This window comes from Dermacentor variabilis, chromosome 10 (genome assembly GCF_050947875.1).
Source record: "Dermacentor variabilis isolate Ectoservices chromosome 10, ASM5094787v1, whole genome shotgun sequence".
Lineage (NCBI taxonomy): Eukaryota > Metazoa > Arthropoda > Arachnida > Ixodida > Ixodidae > Dermacentor > Dermacentor variabilis.
The window spans coordinates 14,323,819-14,347,283 of record NC_134577.1 but is presented as its reverse complement, the minus strand read 5'-3'; the positions used below and the strand labels follow the sequence as shown (position 1 = coordinate 14,347,283).

General features: G+C 45.3%; 1 protein-coding gene across 5 annotated transcripts in view; it reads left to right on the top strand.

Moving 5' to 3' along the window:
* The window catches only part of LOC142559972 (uncharacterized), a 170,465-nt gene that overhangs the window by 120,133 nt on the left and 26,867 nt on the right, over nt 1-23,465 (top strand). For all 5 annotated transcript variants that reach the window (XM_075671694.1, XM_075671692.1, XM_075671691.1 and 2 more), the window contains 7 exons: nt 103-157; nt 2,291-2,481; nt 4,704-5,058; nt 11,934-12,026; nt 15,567-15,913; nt 18,325-18,603; nt 21,012-21,468. In XM_075671694.1, coding sequence (XP_075527809.1) covers nt 103-157; nt 2,291-2,481; nt 4,704-5,058; nt 11,934-12,026; nt 15,567-15,913; nt 18,325-18,603; nt 21,012-21,468 — 1,777 coding nt within the window. The remainder of the gene's footprint in view (nt 1-102; nt 158-2,290; nt 2,482-4,703; nt 5,059-11,933; nt 12,027-15,566; nt 15,914-18,324; nt 18,604-21,011; nt 21,469-23,465) is intronic.

The window sequence follows — 23,465 nt, the reverse complement described above, 5'->3', positions numbered from 1 at the left end:
CAGCGTACCGTCACAGTTGCAAACTTTATGTTCCAAATCACAATTTGTGGGGTGTGCATTTATTTGTCCTTTTGTTTCCTTTTTTTTTTTTTTTTCTTATAGCGTGGCATTCGTGTAGGCCAAGATGCTCTTGACAATGTCTACTGGTACTTGGAAGGTGAGTGCACATTTGTTACTTGTTGTATTACAATTGTGTGAAAGACTTTTCAAGTTTTAAAGAGTCCCTGAACCACTTTTTATCAAAGTGGAGAAAGGCATTTGAAATTAAAATAGGCTATTTCAGAAATACTTTGCCACAAAAAGTACTTCAATGCGTTCAGCAGAAGAGGAGTTATGGGCAATCAAACATGACCTCCGCTGTGCTCCCATTCCTTCTTCAATGCCTTGCACTGCGGAGGCTATGGTGGAGTAGTGTGCCCACTACTCTCTGCCTTCTATATGTCACCCTGGCGGACAGTTCAAATTTCATTTTGGATGTTTAAATAGATGTCATGATGCCTGATTTTCATGCCTATGACGCGCTAAATGTAAGCCAAACGCGGTTGTCCTCGGCAAGCCGCAGTGCCCTTAGCCAGTGAACTCGCGGCGCACCCTGTGGCAGTTGCAGTATCTATGCTTCGTAGTAGAGTGCAGCTACCAATAGCAGCCGCGTATGGGAATCCGCTTTATTATGAAATAAAGTGTCCAGAAGAGAATGAGCAGCAGGCTTCTCTCATATTTTTAAAGGAAGGTGACTTTGCACTTTGCTTCTAAGTTCCATGCACCACATACGACAGCAAAACTGGGCTGAGGTGTTCACAGCATCGTACACTGCCCACAAACTATGTTATTTCACCAAGCCCAAGAGGTGGTTAAGGGCCTCAAGTGCCAAAACAGGAGATTGCCTTTTGCATCACATAGATGTCACAGTAGTAGTCTAGCATCATTTTTGATGTACTTTGTTTCACTAGAAAAAAACTCATGAGCCATTCCACTCTGTGAAGGTGGATGACCTGCGAAGCTGAGGACGTATTCTGAAATGATCTACGTCGACGATACTAGTGGTGCTGATTGGCTGGTTGAGCAAAATCAGATGATGTAGTGCTCAGCCAGCCAATCATCTCACCTAATTTTGCTAATACTGGCAATCAGCGCGCCCCGATGGCGAAGGTGTGGCCAAGGCGATAATATTGCTGAAAGTGATAGTTTCAGATTATGGCTCCTGTTTAGCACACGACACAGAGGTGACAAAGAATTTTGAACAAGGATACCAACAAATTTTTTGTCCAGATCGGTGGTCATCGTGACGATAGGTACGCACACACATTCTCATATAACCTCTGTTACTAAACGTGCCTACCCAACGAGAAATTTGTCCGTCACGTAAGACAATGAATGACTCATACTCCCTTGCAATGGCTCATACCTCTGTAGGCAAGTAAAAAAGAATATATCTGATTATTATCTACCTGAGAGTCTACTGATCTTGAATATGGTGCTTATTGATAACTAATCTACTGAAAATGCATATCTAAGTTATGAGGCGTATAGGCTTTTTTCTTTTCAAGTACCCTAAAGGCCCATACGGGCATTACGTAGATGTTACAATAAATCAGTAATAGTTACAGTATACGCATTTAAAAGATAATTAATTCTGCATAGAATGAAGCGATTTTGCATAAAATTCGACAGCTGAGTTTTTGCACATGCAGATTTTCCACGGAACCCTAGCCATAAACAGCTTCGCTGTGATTACTATATTTTTAAAAATAAAAGAAAACACCACTGGTCAGCAATGACGAAGTTGATTTGCCGGTTTATATTTCTGGTGTAGGCTTGATTTGAGAGCTGGAGTACAGCCCCTTGAATTTCTACTGGTCAGTGTTTACAATTACAATTACAGTAATAGTTTACAATTTGCGTTAGAGATGACATCCCAAATGTGAAGCCGGAAATGCGTTTTTTACTGCATCCATCAGACATGCAGCAAATGAATGAGTGATGCAAGCAAGGACACACAACCTTGCTCAACATGTGTGCCTATGTCACAGATTTTGAATACCCATATTGAACATCCATATTTTTTATGACATCCACAAAGCACAGATGTCAGCCTGAGTTGAGTGTTTTTAACTGCCACTGCATGTTTTTTACTAAGCCTCTTTTTCATGAGCTTGTGCATGCTATGGTTAAAGTCTCACTAGGCCAAGTTGGTAGATGCGGGGACTCCCAGCCAGGAAGTTGTCTTTGTAACCTCTTTAGGTGGACAGTGCACCACTTGCCTGATGAGATACATGGTCTGCTGTTGCAGACCTTCGCCTGTATCGGGAGCTGTGCCCCAAGAAGCCCCAACGCAGCCGGGAGTGGGACTGTGTCTGCCTGACAGTGTCGGACTGGCAGGGCTTCCTCAAGCAGTTCCGCAAGTCCTCCAACCCGCGGGAGAAACAGTTGCACACCTTCCTCTCATCGCACCTCTTCCCCATTGTCCAGGCCCAGGCACAGGTGCGTGGGCGCCATCCACTGTTTCATCTTGAGAGTGTTCCTATTCAGTTGTGCTAGTGAAAACCAAGCTAGTTGGTAATGATTCATTATGAGTACGGTAGTGCAAGACAACATGAAGATAAGTAAAGAAACTGCCCATCCTTTTTCATTTCTGGTCACCGTCTTGTCTTGTGCTAACGTACACACAATCATGGTGTTATGGAAAAACAGGGGCATTGTGCTTTTTGCAGCAAAGGGTGACTGTAGTGATGGTAATCAAGTGAACATTATTTCTCGTGCGGAAATGCTGCGTGGGTTCCAGGGATAAAAGCTGCTTTAGGCAGCTTGACATAGCCCCTAGGCAAAACCTGAAGATAGCAGCTTCATTGACGCATGTCATTATGATATTTATCTACATACATGCTGCAGCTTATAGAAAAGAGGTAGGCTTACCGTACAAAATCAGTTGTAGCATCTTGAAGTATAGTTAGAAAGAGGAGGCAAAGACAGTCTACTGTATGTGGTGTACCGTATTTACACGATTGTAAGTCGACTCGAATGCAAGTTGACAACCCCATATCGCGTGACAGGAAAAAAAAAAAAGGAGAGCATAGCCGAGGGCGCATTCGATAAATTTATTAGTAGCTGACGTGGTCACTGAACTACTCGTCTTCACTTGTGCTGCCGTTGTCATCGTTGCTACGGTCCCACAGCGCGTCGTCGTTTCGCGAAATTCCACATTTGGCAAACATCCGCACCACGACATCTTGTGGAACAGCAGCCCACGCCGAATGCACCCAACCACATGCAGCTGTCAGGAAGGCTCTTTTGACAGGTCCGGTTGGCGTAATTTCGTGGTCTTCTGCTGCCAGCCACTCGTTGTACTCACGGCGGAGCCGGTCCTTAAAAGGCGAAGGTGCAGGCTTGTTTCATGACCATGTCGCACTTCACTGGCAGGGACCAATCGCGCATTTCAGCGACGTACGCCGCAAGCTTAGCCTACAGCTCCGGAAAGCGTCCAGACTTCAGCACGTGGGAAATTCCTCACTTGCTGTCTAAGGTGAAAATTTCGCTTCGCTGCTGTTGCCACTATTGTTCAAAAACATAGAACTTGCGGCCTGCTGCGCAGTGATTTGTTTCTTCGGTGTAAAGGATGGCAGCCCTCTTGAACGCTGCTGTGAACGAGTGCCGAATGATTAGTGGGCCTGGAGCACTCATGACGACTGAGGAAGCATAGAAATAGCACGTAGCCGGCAGTCAAGTCGAACGCGTCAAACCAATGCCTTTCGTCAAACTATAGAGAAAGCTAAGTGCAACAGGCAAAGAGAAACACGCGAGCAGTGTCTGCTCTTCCATGAACTACCGATGCTCCCCGCAAGCACCGCCGTTCTGAGGGTGCTGCCGCGAATGGAACAGCGGCGCTTCCATCAACTATCGACACCCCCTCATGAGTGTTGTGTGCACTGTAAAACTCTCGAAGATGTTGAAAAACCCTTCCGAAATGCTAACAAACATGCGGGATAGCGAAAAGCTATGGGTAGGGCCATAGAGCCAACATAAAATTGTAACTATGTTGTAGCTCCCGTTGGTCTCGCTTTTTTGGCGGTGCCATGTTTTGGTTTCGATTGTTAGTCGACCCTCCACTTCACTTTTTCAAATTTAAAAAAAGTGGTCGACTTATAATCGTGTAAGTACGGTATAATAAGATGCAAAGTAACATGGTATGCCATGGAAATAAGCTACAAGAACTCAAGCAAGCTTTACCAGCATCAACTCTGCGGGATGCAAGAGAAGTGAATCACAATGTAGTAATGATTATGGGGCTCAAATTTTAGCAGGATGTTCAATGTATCCATGGCTGGCAAATATGGAAGACAGAAATGCCATACGATCTAATTAACAGCAACAAATCAAACTTTGTTGGATTGGTCGAAACAATTAGTACTCTGATATCCTGAGGGTAGGTTTCTGGGGAATGTGCTCATGCTACGGAAAGCAAAGGTTGCCAATTGCTCTGTATTGCATATTGGTTTTTGTTTATATCTGTTTGGATACGAACCCACTGTATCGTTTTGAATAACTTTGAATAAATCTCTGCTGATTCTTAGAATTTGGACTGACGCAACTCAACTGCATCTATTTGAGAGTGTTAGGATTAGTTCACTTTTTAGCTGTGGTATACAGCACATCTGCTAATAATGTAAGACTCATTTTAATTTAATTGAACTCTTGTATGCATGCAGGCATTAAAACGTGAAGAGCGTGACCTTGAAACGGAGAACCGTTGGCTTCTGGAGCGGGAGCAACACGAGGTTCTCCTTCCTCGGCCGGGCTCCGACATGAAGTGCAACGGGGCCCCCTCGGTAGACAAGGCGGCAACCGAGCCTCAGCCCGCAGCAGCAGCCGACGAGTGCGGGCCCAAAGCAGCACCGGCCAAGGAAGCAGCACCAGCCTGTCCGGCAGAAGCCGCCGGAGCTGGAAGCGTGGGTCGTGCTCCAGGCACACCAGTTTCTGCCGCAGACGTTGCCGCATCTGGCGGAGTACTTGTCAACGGAGGCGGAAGCCTTCCGCCTGTTACCGGCCCACCCTTGTCCGACAGTAAGCGAATGTTTCTGTTTTTGTGTCCGTCTGTCCCACTGGCATTTGTGGCCCCCAGTTTCATCAGGTGAACTGGGGCACTCAATATGCATAGCATATTCGGCTGGTCATTTCAAAGTGCTGTAGCAGTCATGTATGTAGTCATGTATGTAGTCATGTATGTAGTCTTTAGCAGTCATGACTTGAATAGTCATGTATGACAGAAAGTGTGTGTTGCTGCAAGCATAAGTGGGCTGAAATGATGGTAGCCAAGCATGAGTAACACTGTTTGAGTTGATTATTCCCACAGGACAACCCTGTCATTCACAGCCTGAATAGCATTACTAGAATAGAAGTTGCGGGGAGCCTTTTTCATTGCGGAGTGCTGTTCTCGTCGCAACGATAGCATTCATGAGCCTGACATAACGTGCCACTTCTGCCACTGTCGGGCCTGAATCGCCCGTGCTGTCGCTTTTCGTGTGGTCCTCATCAACGTCACTAGTCGACACTACGGCAACAAAAGAGGCAACAATGAGGAAAAGTCGAACCTCGTAGCTGACATGTCTTCAGGGTCACAGCAGTGCTGCCGAGCAGCTTCTTCGCATTCCAAATGCCACACACCGTAGTCAACAGTAGGTCCCTGCCGCGTGCCAGCGCCGACTTCTTCGTGTCAAGTTCGATAGCATGAATGATGTTTAATTTTTCTTGTATGCTGAGCGCCCTGCGCCTTTTTTATCCGAGCTTCGGCATGACGCCACAACACTCTCTGGCACGGCGGCGAAATGATGTTGATCTTGATGTCGCTTCACGTGCAAACGCACAGGGCACTTGGAGGCCGTTGTTCTGATCTCTGAGGCTTGTTGTTCTGCCGGGCCACCCTGGAGACGGTGCACCACCGTGTTTGTGTGACGAAAAGTGGAAACGCGACATGTTAACTGATACGTACGCAGTAAGCTGGTGCAGTTTATAACAAAGCGCATTATGAATATAAAGCACATTATGTTCAATGGCCGCTGAGTCGGGGATTTGACTTCACTACTTTTAAAACAAAACTACTGTTTAAGCGGGTACGGTATAACAAGGTTTTACTGTACTATGAAACGACCAGTTGACTATTCCATTAGATTGCATAGTAAGAGATTTGACTGTGGCAGGCTTGATTCCACAGGCAGAATACAAGGGTTTCAGTTTCAGTTTATTATTCTTTAAATACAGTGTACAGACGAGGGTCCCAAAGTCAAAGACTGCAATAGGACCCTCGGTTAATAATAACAATGCAGAGATGTATTAAAGAAGAGCAAGCTAATTAAAAGAAACAAATACAATTGTGAAAATACAACATAGAAAAATAAAATCAACAAAACAAATTGTATGTATACAAGCTTATAGTGCATAAAAAAACAACTGTCAATACATACAAATGGCAAATGTAGTGTAATGAATGACGTAAACTTAGTTATAGATATAAAGCAGCTTAAGGGCATGTATAAATGTATGAAAGGATGAAGATTTAACGCTGACGGGTAAACTATTCCACAGTTCTATAGCAGCAAATGATGATGTCATTTTTCCATATTTAGAATGAACCATAGGTAGCAGAAAATTGGAGTTATACATGCAAACCTGGTATTATTATTATTGATGAGGTGTCTGCAATCAATGAATTGGTATGAGAGATGTTTAGTAAGTAATTTATTAAACATAATTATTAGACGATAGTTGAACAAGTTCGTTACAACAAGGATGTTATTTTCACGAAGTAGTGGAGTAGCATTCGTGAAAAACACACTGTTAGTGATAATGCATATTGCTTGGTTTTGTAAGTGCTGAATAGGTGAGATATCACAGTTATATGTGTTTCCCCAGGAGACAATGCCATAATTAATGTGACTGTGAATGAAGGCAAAGTATAATGTTAATAATGCATCTTTATAGAAATATGTTTTTGATTTTATTAATGCTTTAATACCGAAGGTACACTTTTGCTTAATGAAGGCAATGTGTTGAGAAAACTTACCCCCGAATGCAGAGATCTAACTTGGCTCGAACTTTACTTCTGGCAGTCTCAAGACAGCTTCGCCGCTTGTCTTAAATCGTGGTTGACCTTGCGGACTACTTGTGGACGACTTGGCTTGCTCAAAGTCCGCTCAAATTTCAAGTCTGCTCCCAGGCTAGCTTGAAACTGACTTCGTTTGTTATTCCAACATGGCAGCCTCCCGAACGGATGTCGTGCGGAGGTTAGCTAATTTCGAGTTTGCTTGCCACGCCATAGATACAGCATTTTCAGAGGCACATCCCGTGCCAAAAATTCTGCGACCCGCCTTAGATGGCCGAGAAACTCGATGGAGCTGTACTACGGCGAAGAATTCCTCTGTCGCTACAGATTCACGAAGAACGCCGTGCGACAGCTTCTCTCTATGTTGCCTATCTGGGAAAGCGGGGGCAACAGAGGACAGCCTGTGCCTCCTATACTGCAGTTACTGATTGCTCTGAGGTTTTACGGCGCTGGCACATTTCAAACAGTCACCGGAGATCTGGCCTGCATGCCTCAGTCAACAGTGGGCTGCGCTGTTGGAAAGATGACTCTGCTCATCGCGAAGCACCGTTAGTCATATATGTGCTGCTTTAGTAAATGTGCTGCTCAAGTATCCCTAGCAGTCCCTTTGGCACAAGAGACTGCTCAAGAACTGTTTTAATATGTAATGCAGGTTCCATGTACATACGTGCAATCTTCGCAATAAGACAACGCACCTTGCGGAAAGCGTGATTATGAGCGTATTTTCTCATTTCCAATGACTACACATGCCATCGCTAGTTATTAGCGCTCACTACCATATTTATGCTCAGCATGCCGAAGTGTCATGCACTCATCCAGTTAATACAAAACATGCGCATGAGCATAATAAAAAGTAGCCCAAATGAGCCAGTCATGCAGAACATGAGCGCTTGCCAGTTTCGTGGCGCTCTTGCTTTTCTTTCGCAGGTTCCTCTTTCCGTTTTTGCTTCAGGTTGTTCCAGCATTTTTTCAGTTGTAGGCGATCGCGCCGCGTAATAGCGTGGTTGGCATTATATTGTTTTGCTATTTCTTTCCATGTCTCATTCTTCTTGATCAACGAATACGCGAAATCAGTTTTGTTTCATTCCACAAGTCGTTCACGAGTGCAGTCAGCAGGCTCTCTTCATCGTCTGTCAAACGAGGTGCCGTCTTGTGTTGCGGTGCGTTCTCTTGGGAGGAGAGCGTGCATGAGTGCGATATGTCAGCGTCAAAGCCTGTTGACAGGACAACAATTTTGTACCAAATGCGTTGCGCGGCCGTCACGCGAGCCCCACAACTTGTTTTCCTAACAGACGACACTTTCCTAGGAGACGACACGTGCTGCCAAATTGCAATGCCACCTATCACTGTGCCACACTCTTCCTCTCGTTCTTCTCGACAAAGCCTCCATGTGAAGTAGACAAATCGTTAGCATGTGTCATTTTATTTATTTATTTATTTATTTATTTATTTATTTATTTATTTATTTTGTTTTTTATCGGGTGTTGTCACCCATATGGGTCTGGACAGGGGACTCTACGGAGCTCGGTACTCCTTGTTCGCAGCACATGTTGCTGTTTTTTCTTGTTTACAGCTCCGGCCTAGCACGTGGTCCCTCGGAAACCGACCATATGCCTCGTCTCGGCCTTTGCATGCGCTTGCCGGCCCAGACGAGAACAAAAGCCGTTGAAAGACCACCATACGAACCAACCATTTTGTTCGCTTTAACCTTTAAGTTAAAAAGAAGCTAAAACCAAAATAAATGTGACTATAAAAGTTCTTAATTTGCACTCAAATATACTGTCGTGTAAAAGTGGAGCATCGACTTGGAAGAAATGGTGAAACCTGCAACTCAAAAAGTGCGCCCAAACACCGAAACTTGAAGTTACACCCGCCGGTAACACGTGCTTTCCACAAGCAACACTGCGTATTGCAGCGGCGGACGTCACCAGATGAAATAAATTTAATCAAACTATACTTCAGCACTTATGCCCTGATCGAAATTTGGAAAGATACATGCACTTTTGCTGTACAACGTGCCCTACGCTGATAAATTTATTGTTAACCACGAACACTGACGAGCAACCTGCTTTTGCATTGAAGCACAGTCTTGACGAAGCAAGTCAGCTTGAGCGTCTATGAAACGCGAAATCTGGCTTGGGCATTTTGAAGTCTGCTTCTTGCTTCGGGCCGACTTCGTCAAGTCAAGTCCAAGCACGATCCAAGTTAGATCTCTGCATTCAAGGATTAAGGTTAGAATCTAATTTGATGGTCAATTGCCTTCTTCCAACAGTATGTTCCTCAGTGCACCTGCAGTATAATGGTGATTCATGCACTGCCACGGATTTGAACGGCACTAATACTCACAGGTTATGCCCGCCTCTTCTTGAGCTTACAGAAAAGCACACAGATGGACAACCGTTGCTGCAGCTCGGTTGGTAGAGCCCCTTAGGCATGGTGTAGAGGCTGGTTGCTTTGGCTATTATTCAGAGCAGCTTGTTGCATTTCTTTTGCAGAGTACATTAAGGTGGGCGTAAATTTAACCCTCATCTGCAAGCATTAGGTAGCTTAATTACAGCACCAAAAAAAAAGGAGTTAATATTTAACATGATCTTGGATTGTAGAGCGAAGTGACACGGACACAGACTAGAAACAGACAGGACGAGCGCTACTCTCAACTAAATTTTTATTGAATTGAAGAACATATATCTACAGTCGCCGACTGATTTCTCGGACTCCAAAAATTCGGACATGCTTGATTATTCAGTCTGCTTCACGGCACCCCCATTCTCCCGACATAGAATATAATGTATAACATCTGCTGAAAGTTCGGACACCTTGCAACCTCTCGTCTGATTTTTGGGACACTCCTTCAGCCAACTCGATCAAGAGCACCATGCACAGACTATGACCGGTGCATGGTTCGACTTGCTGAACACCATTTTTGTTTTGAACGGAGCTTCCTTGCTGCCCCATGAAGTGGCGCTACTGCAAATCCCCGCTCATCATCATCGTTTCTGCCTGGTTCGATAGAGTGGCTACAGCAGTTCCGGTCTCAGCTTAGTAAGCCATGTCAAGACAATGCAGCAGCTGATTTGTTTCTTCTTCATGCTTGACACTGCGAATAGGCCACGTTTTTCATTTCTGCGACTGGTGTCAGCGTGACGGCGTGATGGTGTTTGCTTTTGTGCTGTGTCGAGGTAATAGTGATCCAACGCGGCATACGGAAACATCGCATCAAGTGTCTAATGGCACCGACAGTGCCCGCACAGATTGCGCTGGGGAATACCGGCAAGCGGGTGCCGGGAGGCCTAGGATTTGTCGCCTTCCGATGTGCTCCCTACTGACGCTGAAAATGTTGTGCCAAGACCTGCGCAATGGTTGCATTGCGATTCCGGACACCGTCTCATTTGACAGTTTCACAGGTGCCGACACTGTTGTACTGACATGTGCAGAACTCGACGACAGCGAGATCATTCATCAAGTTTCTACTACACCGCCAGACGACGACTCCGAGTCGGCTCCGATCACTCCGAGTACAAGCAGTGACTGTGCTTTCAGCCGCCTATAGTGACCGTACAACCCTCTCTGAGATTCAGGCTTATCTAATTGCGCGTAAATGGAACAGCGTGCAATGGCGTATTCACGATTTCTTCAAGCCTACTGCCAAGCCCGAATAAGTGCGTGGAAATAAAGGACTTTTTTTTTTTTTTTTTTCTTAATCTGCTTTTTCGGACACCTGTTTATTCGGCCATTTCCGCAGTCCCCGTGAGGTCCGAATAAACGGTCGGTGACTGTATAGGTGATTGCAAAAAAACCGCAGCATAAGAACATGACAAGGTATAAAGACATCAGTTAAACATATCAGGAAGTAGGGAAGTCAAAAAAGGAAACAACAAAAAGACTCTACTTCAGATTATCCCACATGTGGTGAAGATACTGAAATTCTCATTCTAACAGAGACAAAGATGCATGGCTAATGCAAGTCTCTCCTAATCTTTTGATGTGGAATGCCTCGATTATTCCCCGTGTGGTATGGCATTTGTGTCGTGAAAGCATTTTTGTGTCTTCAAACAAAGGTTTGCAACTGCAATTGAAACAATGTGACGCTAGATGTGGAGCATTAGGGTTGTTAAGTGAATGTTTGTGTTCTTTTAGTCTAATATTAATGCACCTGCTGCTCTGTCCAATGTAAGTTTCCCGCACTTGAGTGGAATCTGATAAACTATACCAGTGTTACAAGGCACAAAAGGGGACACACGTCTAACGCCGCAATCATCTTTTCTTTTTTTTTTTTTTGCCACCCTGTTCAAGTTTCCTATTTATTATAGGGTACATGATAGCGCTCGTCCTGTCTGCTTCTAGTCTGTGTCCGTGTCACTTTGTGCTACGATCCAAGATCGTGCCCAACTTTCTATCCTTTTGAGTTAATATTTTGCGGCTGCCTTGCCACTGCTGTCTGTTGGTTCTGTTTGGTTGTCACTTGACTTGCTGTCATGATTTTTGCACTTGTTCACTTGACAGACAAGACATCGCAAAGCCTCCCAGAATTTCCCTGGCAGACAATGATTTGTAACCGAGGAAAAATTGCAACAGAAAGCATAACCATCCTTTTACATTTATTTCTGTGCTCGAATCCTGTCAGTTGTCGGTGGCATCACATGTTTTGTGTGCTTTGGGTGCTTTCTCATCAGGAAAAGCCTGCAAGAGTTGGCGTGTTGGATCTTTACAAGTATAGCTACATACAGAGATAGCGATACTGATAATTGTCCACTTTATGCTCTGTGTGCTTGCACGTTGTTGCTTCTTTTTATTTCAAGTGCGTTATACACCGTCGATGATGTAATTTGCAATTATTCAGGTGGACCACCAATGTCCATGCTAGGTGACAACCCAGGTGATGGCATGGTTGCAGGCACTAAGGATAATCCAGGATCCATGGCCACGCCAACCTGTAAGTCATTGAACTTTATTTAGTGCGAAAGCACTACTAGCCTACCAACCTGGATTTTGCCTCTGTCTATATATGAAGCTTCTTCATACAGCCTCATGCGAAATGCAGGAAGAGGCTGTGCCCGCAAAACAGTTCGCTCCACCTCCGTTCTCCTCGCATGACACTCATGTGCACTGCCATGCGCGACGTCATGGAAATATACCAAGCTCCCAATAAAATGTACACACGTGCTGTGCCGCTTAGTCACGCCTCCCTTACGCCTTGCTTTGTGCACAATGTTGCATGCATGCATGTTTGTGAAATAAATATGGAAAGTGAATTGGGTTCATAGACAGAAATGTCTAGACATTTCAGTCGTGCTTTCGCACATTATTCCGTGGCTAGAGCAGTGAAACCGTCTCTCATGTTTTTAATGCTGTTAAACCTCAATATAACAGAGTAGGTAAAATCGGCAGTTTGCTTCGTTATATAATCAACTGCGACCTTTTATGCAGATAAGTACAGTCACCGATCCATTTTTCTGACACAGAAAGCGGCTGCAAAATTTTGTGAATAATAAAACAAATTATTTGGTGAATTTGGGAGTTGGCGACAAATTATATGGTTTCTTGCAATGTCAGCGTTATCTTCACATCGGTGGTATGAATTAAGTGAAGTCAGCCACGCTTTCGCATGCACTTCTCCCCTGCGGCTGAGACGACGCTATCATGAAAAGCGCGGGTAGCGGGGAGCGAGTGTTTCATCTGCCTCTTGCTCCAAGGTGTCACTGAAACTCGAGCTTATGCCACCTCCAATACTAAAGGGCTTTAAGATGCTTTACCAACTAGCCCACCAAGCCATCCTTGTGAACGCCAATATTAAACGCGCAGTAAAGTAGCTTACATGATGCCACACCGTCTCGTCTCAGCACGCCCAGTCTTTGCACTCTTGGCAGACTACTTCTAGATTAGGGTGCGCACATGAATAAGCGCTCAGCTGCACTTACAGCCTTGTATGATGCAGCACAGCACAGACGAGCCAAAAATGGCGAAGTGCCAACTTGCCCCTGCCCCACCCCCCACCCCTCGTGCACGCTTGATTGCGCTATCCTGAGCGAGCGCCTCTCACCCTCTTTCCCTTTGCTAATGCGGGAAAGCGGCACTTGATAAGCCACCGTCTTGCTCGTCTCATTCTCGCACACTTTCACTCACACCTGAAGCACGAAGTGCAAGGCGCAATAGGATCTTATTGCACTTGGACTTTATACAGAACACAATGTGGCTCCACATTGCTGATGGGTCGCTCTCGTTGCGAGGGGCACTATTTGAGAGGTGCCATTTGCGAGCTGCATTTGCAAACAGCTGTTTGTAATTCAACCATTTGACCACCTATGTCCAGGGAAGTTTCCATTCCTTTGCAGTGGAAGTGAAATTTCATTATATTGAAATCGCATACAAACTCACTTTGTTAAATTAAGGTTTAAATATATGGTGTTCTATGGACCAGAGGTTATGAAAAGTTAAGTGCTTAGTTGTACAGAGAATTTCGTTATATTTATGTTCGTTATATCGAGGTTTAACTGTATTTACATCAGAATGCTGTTATAGTAATCCCTAGTGCACTGTAGTACGACTTCAGCCCACAGGATTGCTACAGCACTTTGTTTACTAGCAGCACTTGATAGCCTGACAGCAAATGGCATGAGCATAAAATGTTGACAAATTTGCTGGTGTTCCATCAGAGTTTTCATTGGGCCATGTTTTGTGGCCCTTTGGAATTTTCCGTGTTCCAAAGCTCTGTACATGTCCAGGCATTCTTGCCATTCCTGTACTTTGAAGCTGTAGGCATGTTGCAGGCATCCCACCAGGGCGCATACAGAGTTGTCCGATCATAACACCCGTTCCAAAACGTGCTGGGAAATCCAACCTTGCCAACTGTTGCCCACTTTTGAGAGGTGATGGACGCAAGCACGCAATTTGGGCCGAAAACATACTTGTATCTGTTTTTTAGGCATCACTGTTTGACAACAGTTGCTAATTGAGGTGTCTGCCTTAGATTACGTGACAATTCATAGTGACCACCATATATTTTACAGAGTATTGTGCCGCCGATTAAACCCAAGCATCTGCAGGGATTCTCATGACTGCTGTAATGAGAAAACTTTGTACAGCATTTCTCATAAAAAAGGAAATCACTGTTTAGGTGATCAGAGCTTTCTAGAGTACATGAGTACTGCGTATTACAGCCTGGACTTGTTGACACCTGTGCTTCTGGTGGCTTCATTTCTCTTCAAAAAGCCTTTGCCTGGTGGCTATGCTTTGACATTTAGGATTGCTAGGACAAAGAACAGCACCAGAAAGAAAGGACAGCACAGCATCCTTCTCGGAACTCAGATTCATATTTCGGCAGAATAAGTGAACACTCACTCATACTCATTCACACTCATGTGCACTTCCACTTGCCAGCAATCACCCACACGCACCTACTCATGTCCACTCATATTCACCAACAGTCACTTGCATCCAGTTCACTCGAACTCTCAGTCACTGACTTGTATTCATCCTTGCGTCCATTTAAACTTACTGGTGTTCAAGCCTACTCATAGTCAGTCACGCGCTGCCACACCTGTGAAATGGAACATGGAGCAAGTATGGTTTAGTGTACTAATGAGTGAGTACGCCGACCTATCTTTAGATTTATTTATGTGCAGGCAACCATAAATATGATAGCAATTATTCAAACAAGTCGGCAGATTTCAATAGGGAGGTGCTCTGATGTGTCAAAGGGCTGACAAAGAACTAGAGTAAAACCTCACTATAAAAAACATGCATATGATGAAGTCAGTATAGAAATTTTTTTCGCTGATATTGGCATGTAACGAATGTATGTTTATAACAAAATAGGGTGTAACCATGGTATTTTTGTGTCATATGCATTTCTATTATGTTCACATTCAACTGTATTAGCTATATGACAGCTCAGCATGTAAAGACAATCACCATCGCATGGCCAGCAGCACAGGAGCAATAAAACCAGCTCTGTACATCTAAAAGGTCGTCCCTTGCACTGGTCCTAAGCAAGAATGCAATTCTCCCAATTTTCTTCTTTTTTTTTTCAGTGTGGCGCATTTTATTCTCTTGAAAAGTTAGTAATTTTTAAAAAATTTTATTTTTACTATTTACTATTTACTACTACTACTACTACTACTTCTATTACTACTACAATTACTACTACTAAAAATTACTATTGACTGCTTTCAGTATTATTTTACTTATTTTTAACTCATTGCTAATGAGGCTATACACTTCACCGCCACAAAGTGTGTTTGCCAAACACACTTGCCGACAAGTACGCTCTGCAGTAAGTGTCACTAAGTGTCTCAGCCTGTGGATGACGCTAGGGGCGAAGTGCACTGAAGGAGTATTAGGTGCGCATTAAAGAACCCCAGGTTGTTAAAATTACTCAGGAGTGCCCCACTACAGCGTGCCTCCTAATCAGATTGTGGTTTTAGAACCCAGAATGAAATCTTAAATGTTACAGCTTCCCTTCCGTATCCCACAGCCTCAGATGCCGCAGCAGCAGCTGGCGGTCCCATGCTGCCCACAATGCCGACGCAGCAGCAGCCCATGGGGGGGCCACAGCAGCAGCAGTTACCTCCGCACCCACACCACCATGCGGGCGGCACCCTCACCATGGGGGGCGGTGTTGGCGCACCCCAGCTCCCCCACAGCGGCATGCCCCCGCACATGGTGCACCATCAGCAGCACCCGCAGCCTCACCCCGGAGTTCCCGGTGGCCACGGTGGACCGTGCAATCCACATTCGGGGGCGGCACACATGGCGGGGGGAAACATGGCCGTCGGAGGTGGACCGAGCCCCATGGGGGGACCTGGCATGGGCGGACCGCAGGTCAGGGTTGGCGACTTCTTTTTTTCTTTTTGTAGGGGTAAAGTGGCCAGGACGTGGCTGAAACCACACTATTTTGAGCAAAAAGTTGCTAAGTGATGGTAATGATTACTTGCTTGAAATTGTATCTTTATTTTGTGCTTTAGTTCCTACACGTCTTCCTCATTATTTCTTAAACTTATGATTAAAGTTACTTCCTGCAGTAGTGAGTCAATGTTCAGAATGTGAAAAAGGGAGAACAACACCTGATTTTCTAAATTGATGTCAAGTCTTACGATTGTGTTTTGCTAAGAAAAGCAGGTTTGATGCAGGTAGAGGGTGGCTCACTAACTCTTTGGTATGTCTTGAGAAGTAGCGATAAATTGAGACATGAGGTATATCCCCCTTGAGATAAAATGGGAGCGAGAGATTGAATTTAGCCAAATTCCATCCAGGAAATTGACCAGGAAAATTTACTGGATATTTGCGCCACTAAGAAAATAATCAAGAAAGTATCTAACACTCCGAAAATGCGAACTTGTAGTTAAAATGACTTGAAATTGGCTTAGCATCAAAGGTTTAGCATTCGTTCTCAGGCACTTACATGTCACTGACACATTGGCTCTATGCATCACCCAGGGCTGCTGCGCAGTGCGCAGATTTTTGTGGCACCGTGGACGCTGCCATGTGTCTCACAATGCTGAGGAGTGCCAACTGCGGTGTTGCAGAGTCACACTTGTGTAGTGCACAACATGAGACCAAGAGGAAAAAAACATTTGCGTTTGTCAAGGCCTCATACAGTATTGATGTTTAGTGCCTGTTCCACTCAGACCACTACAGTAACTTTGGATTTTAAAGGACCGAAAGAAATGTCCAAATCAACCGAATCTCGAATTATTGAAGGCATCAAGTAAACAATGAACAAATGCTTACTATTTCAACAAGCTTTTATTTACAGAATGAATCAGCAAGTCCTGTTTCTATTTTGAGGTTCCTCAAGGGCCCTTCATCCCTCATGTAGTGCCCCTCGAGGCCCTTGAGGAACCAATAAATAAATATTTTGCACCAAAGCAGTGTGGAAGCTGCAATTCTCGCCATCTGGCGACTGATTAGCGTTCACAAGGGTGAAATCCTTGCGGTTTCCTTCGCCGCGCGGTCGCAGCGCGCATATTTATTTTGGATACGCTGTTTATTATCGGCCCGCATTTCTATTATTTTTTCGCCAGTTAGCTGGTCGCCAACAGATTGTCTGTCCATTGCGATGTAGCCGGTACTCTTCCTCCATGACAGCGTTGCATCAATTCAAAATGAAACTACTGTTCGCTGCAGCTGCTACAGACGAAACCGTGGCCGCTGTCGATGCTATCATGAACAGCAACCTTGTGGTTCTGAAGGTGTGTGGCAATGCACACATCGAGTCGGAGCTAAACTACTGTTTGCTGCAACTACGGACGAAACTTCGGTCACTATTGACGTGAGCATGATCGGCAACTACAAACTTCTGAACGCATGCAACTGACGTGTGCACAGAGTCAAAACAAACAGAATCAAAACAGTGCATGCATTGCATGCGCGCCTTGGGAAACGCTAGGTCGCCGACCATGAACACGTTGACCACGGCCGTGGTTTCGCCCGCAGCAGTTTGCGGCAAACAGTAGTTTTGTTTTTAATCAGTGCAAAGCTGTACAGGATGAATAGCACAAGCTACATCGTAATGGCTGGCGACCTGCCGACACTGACGAAAAAATTATAGGGATGTGCGCGCATTAGTGAAAAGTGTGTTTCAAATAAAGACACACATCAGGGCCGTTTTGTGAAGGAAGTTGCGAGGCCTTCACCACTGCGAGCACTAATCAGTCTCGAGATGACGAGAATTGCAGCTTTCGCACGGCTTATGAGCAAAATATCGACAGGACTTGCTGATTAATGCAGTAGATAAGCACTTATTGACGTAGTAAGCATTTGTTTATTGTTTTTTTGATACCCTCAATAACTCAACATTCGGTTAATTTGGACATTTTTTTTTTTCCTTTTGGTCCCGTCACATCAAAATTAACGAGGTTTTACTGTAGTGTGGCATCACAACGACGGCGGGAATGTGCCTCAATTGTCTGTATAATTGTTATCACCTGCCGTGGTTGCTCAGTGGCTATGGTGTCGGACTGCTGAGCACGAGATCGTGGGATCGAATCCCGGCCACGGTGGCCGCATTTCGATGGGAATGAAATGCGAAAACACCCGTGTACTTAGATTTAGGTGCATGTTAAAGAACCCCAGGTGGTCGAAATTTCTGGAGTGCTGCACTACAGCGTGCCTCATAATCGGGAAGTGGTTTTGGCACGTATAACCCCATAATTTAATTTCATAATTGTTATTGCAATGAAACTTGTCAACTTCATCAACATTCTCATTAAGATACTATCACTGGTTGGCAGGTCTTACCTCCTGGCGGCAACATGGGCACTCCAGGGCTGCACAGGCCGCCGTCGAGGCCGACGATGCCACCCGGCGGGGCGGGGTGCCCCATGCCTCCACAGGGCAGCTCTGGTGTCGGTGGTGGCGGTCTGGAAGCACAGTACATGCAGCAGCAGAGCCAGATTTTTGTCTTCACGACAGGCCTGGCAAATCAGGCGGCCGAGGCAGTGCTGACAGGGCAGTGCCCCAGCATCATTGCGTTCCACTGTGCACAGCCAGGAACGAAGCGCTTTCTAGAAGTGAGTGCAGTGTTCTAAAATGTGTTTCTAGTTGTCTGTGGACTGGTTGCCTGAATAGGTTTCATCTTAGCTGGGGAGCTAATGTTTTTGTTGTTGCACATTATATGTACTTCAGAATAAGGGCTAGCCGGGCTTGGTGGTACGAACACATACTTTATCAAATAGCGCTAGTAACGGCACACAAAAAAAGGGGCACCCGACACAGCGCCTGTGTCGTGTGCCCCTTTTCTGTGTCCCGTATTTGCGCTGTTTGCTAAAGATTTATGTATTGATGGATCAACTGTGAATTGCATTGGTCTTGTGTCTGAAGAAGTGCAGTTATACCTCAATATTATAAAGTCAATAAAAACAGCAATTTTCTTCGTTATATTAAAACTGATTCCTTTATGCAAGTACAGTCACCGATGGATTTTTCGTGCATGTAAGGGTCCACAAAGTTTTTTTTAATCATCGGGCATTCAGAAAAAGCAAATTTGAATGAGAAAAAAATATAATTTTCTTGAATTTGAGAGTCAAGGACGACTGATACAGTTTCATGCTGTGTTGATGATATCTTCGCAGTGGCAGTAAGAAGCAAAGCCAGCCATGCTTACACATGCATTCCACCTTGCGGCTGATAGTGTTACCCGCAGCGGGACTATGTTATGATGAAAAGCACCAGCAGCGTGAATGCTTTGCGTCTCCAAAACTCGACAATACACAACCTCCAGTACTGAATGCGCATGAAGACAGTGCACTGAGCCATGCTGGCAGCCATGCGGCGCCACTGCCGTGCTAGAAAATGAGACCGCCTTTCGTTCTTGTGTGCGCCTAATCACGTCACTGAAAGCATGATCCCCTCCCGCCTGCCCATGCAGGAAGACAGAGCTCAATGAGCCACTATCCTTCTCACTCACCTTGGCATGCTTTCACTCGCACCTGAAGCATACGGCACACAGGGCGTGATAGGATCTCATCGCACATGTACTTTATGTGGAAAATGACACTGCTCCGCATCGGCAGGTCATGTTGCGTGTGATTTAAGAGATGCATTCAGAAGCACGTAATTAAACCAATTGGCCATGTGCATCCACAGAAGTTTCCATTTATTGTCTCTCTATTCTTTTGCCATTGCAATGAAATTTTGTCATAGTAATGAACTTGTTATATTGAGGTTCCGAATAAATTGTGTTCTATGGGCAAGAAGTTATCAAAAGTTCAACACTTTGTTACATTGAGTATTTTATTTTATTAAAGTTCATTATATAGAAGTATATGGAGCATATCAATATGGAGTATATCAATGCCCATAGGTTGGCAGAATAGGCTCATACTCATCTGCACTGCACTAATCAGTGCACACTTGTGTTCCTTCTCATGCTCACCAACACTGAATATCATTCACAGTCATTTCCATTGGCCCTCGTACCCCCATGAACTGCCACTCACATCCACTCGGTCACCTCATTTTCATACTCGTGTCCACTCACACTCTCCCTGTCACTGACTTTCATTCGCGCTCTCCTGAACTGCTAGTCCTGTTCACACTCTGGCACTCGCTTCTGTTTGTAGCCATGTGCACTCACACCCTCATGTGCACACACCCCTTCACACACCTTCTAAACGAATGTAGAGTGAGTATGCTGAGCTATGATATATGTAGCCATCTGCTTGTGTACGTTTTGTTTTCCTTACAAGTTTTCTTTGGCATATTGCTTACATGAAAAGTTGCAGTGAGATTTTGAGCCACTTCTCACATGGTCTATGCAATGCAGGTGCACTTCTTGAGCCACATTCACGTGAAGTATACAGACAACGAATTCCAGGAAAGCATAGTGTAGAAGAAATTAATTGTCCTTTCAATTGAGCTGTAGAAATAACAAAAGGAGGAGATGAAACTGGTAGCCGGTGGGAGCCGGAGCCACATCTTCTGCATTATGTGTGCTGAATGAGCTATGGCTGTCTCCCAGTTCATTTCATCAGGGAAGCCTTGTACCACCAGCATGCTGCCAGTCTTTTCATGCAGCACAGGATTTATGTGGAAAGAGTTGGCAGCAATCCACAAATTTGCAAAAGCGGTAGTGCAAGCTCTGTTCATGGAGAGGGAGGTGCTGGACTCATTCTGCACAACACACGGGAACTAGTTCACTTAGTGTAGGGCATACGGAATGCACTTTCACTTGGAAGTTTCATCTGATGTCAAAGCGAAAAAGAACGCTAACAGGAGAAAGATAAGAGAGGACAAGGAGGACAACGACATGCGCGCTTATCGTCATCATGTATCTCCCTGTCCCGTCCATGCCCTTTTTCGCTAAGACACTTTACCAAGCCACCCAGTTCACAATTGTTCTGACCCTGACTTGTTTTGGCCATTGGATTTGTGCTCTGCAATACACTGAACTGCACTTTCACGTCCACGGTTTCTGCAGAAGCACCCACTCAAGGTCCAGCAGTTCAACAAACAAAACCCAGCCGCCTGGCTCAACAGCCTTGCCCAAATGAAGCAGCGAGGCTCCCAGGGCATGCCAAGTGGCCCCATGGGACCATCCCCAGGGGGCGGGCCTCTCAAGGTCCCGCAGGCGTTCAGCCCTGGCTTCTGTGGCCCTCCCCACGCCTGTGGACCTCCCCATCCCGGAGGTGGAGGTGCCGGTGCCTGGCAACCTCAGGAATCCTGGGGTTCTGGCCCCTATGGCCCAGCGGGCATGGCACCGCAGAGGGGCCCTTCCCCTGCCAGCAGCCGAGGGCCCGCGCCCCCTCAGCAGGGCCACCATCCCCAGCACCAGGGCTGTGGACCACCGAACGGTGGCTGCTTCCCAGCGGGTGCTGGGCCCTACCCTGGCATTGGAGGACCCGGGTGTGGCAGCAATCCTGCCCAGATGGGAGCGGGTAAGTGTCATTGTCTACTGTCAGCTGCCACTTAACAACCAAGCAGTGGGTGAACAAGGGAAGCCTCAGCTTGTGTTGGCCAACACTTGCCTTCATCAATGAAGACAAGCCCCCTTGTCGAAGTGCTGGCTCCCGCCTGAGATGTCCCTCGTTTCACCACTGTTGATCAGTTTGTTTCCCTCTTCCTGTCATTGAGACCAGTTTGTGTGCTTTGAAATTATGCTAAAGAGTTGTTCACAATATACTGCATGCAATTCGTGTCATCATTGGGAAGTTTGAGTTCTGCAACAACAAAACACTAAGAACAAGAAGGACACATAAAAGCTGTTTGTATTCTTGTTCTGTTGTCTCTGCACTCCATACTCTACTTCACTGCTTGGGTGCTTTGCAGTGAAAGCTAGGGCTTGTGTTAGCCAGTGAGTAACAAGAGCCAACAATGTGTTCTGAAAGCGAAAGGGGGCACACTCATTGTGCTCTACTGATCCTTCCGTGAAGCTTCCATTCAGTTGACATCGTCTGAAGGAAATCAGAGGCAGACAATACCGGAGCTCTTCTTCTGGTTCCCTGTCCTGAAGTATACTAAAGGGTCTCTGTACCACTTTCTTATTCAAGTCAAGAAATGCATTTGAAGTAAAGACTATTTTAGAAATGCTTTGCTGCAAAAAGTTCTTCAATGCGTTCAACAGAAGCGGAGTTATTGGCAATCAAACATACAGCTAATGGTGCTTCTGCTCCTTCTTCAATGATTTGCACTGTGAAGGCTATGGGGAAGCGGGGTGTGCCCACAATGCTTCACCTACTGAACGTCACCGTGACACGCAGTTCAAATTTGATTTTGGATGTTCATGTAGATGCCACTACTTCCAATTTTGGCACCTGCGACACGCCAAGCATGGTTGTCCTCAGTGAGGCACAATGCACTCAGCCAGTTAGGGTGTCTCAATGTCCTCGCGCATCGGCGAGGAAGACATTGAGGCACCCTAAGCCAATGGACTCATCGCGGCACTCTGCGGCGGCCACCGTACTTATGCTACATAGCAGGCTGCAGCCACATGCAACTGCAGTGTTTGCTTTGTGCGCGACTTGGCTTGAGTGCACACTCGTGCTCATATTCTCCTGTCTCGCTGTGCTATGTGGTGTGGACTGACTTTGTCCTGCACCAGCTTGACAACAGATAGAAGCCACATCCAATTTGTGCATTTTAAAGTGCTAGCAATAAATAACTCATCACTAATCAAATTGTGCCAAGGCGTCTAACCGGAAGTGGCCAGGAGTGAGTGCGCACTGGCAAGCTTGGGTGTAGCCTGACCTTAAGTTTTGCATGGTTCAAGGCTAGTTGAGTGTTCAAAACTAGTCGAAATTTAGTGAAACCCGACGGCTACGAGACCAGTGAGCAAGGTGGCCAAAGTTTACTTCCTACTTGGGCGGCTGCGGCCAAGCGTGAGCACACGACACTTGGCTTCTTCCGGAAATATGGAATTATTATTGAAATTCGAAAGCAGATTTTCGCTTACTTCACCCTGTTTATTCAACTGTGACTTTTATGATGTTTATGTGATGTTTATGACTTTTATATAACGTTTATAACTAGTTAAAAAAAAGTACCTGAAAAAAAAAATCCTGCACCAAAATTGGGCTTAGCACAACATTGAAGCAAGGTAATGTAACGCTGTAGGCGAGGCATTGCAACTGGCACTGCCCTGCACTTTTGAAATGAAGGACACTGAGGAGAAATATAAATATTGAGCTTGTAATATCTGTGCTCGTACCAGGTTTCCTTTATTGTTTTCTTTTTAAATTATTTCGGTAATATATTCCTTAGAGGCATAGCACTAGTATCATGGTGTTTTTAAAGCTTCAAGGAAACATGACACATTTATACAACATCTTACATCCGAAACTGTTGTGGAAAGTGGGCTTGACTTCTACCAGTGAAGTGTTTTCGTTTTGCGACTCGTTCCATTTCACAAATGGAAAAAAAATTCTGGTTGGCTGAC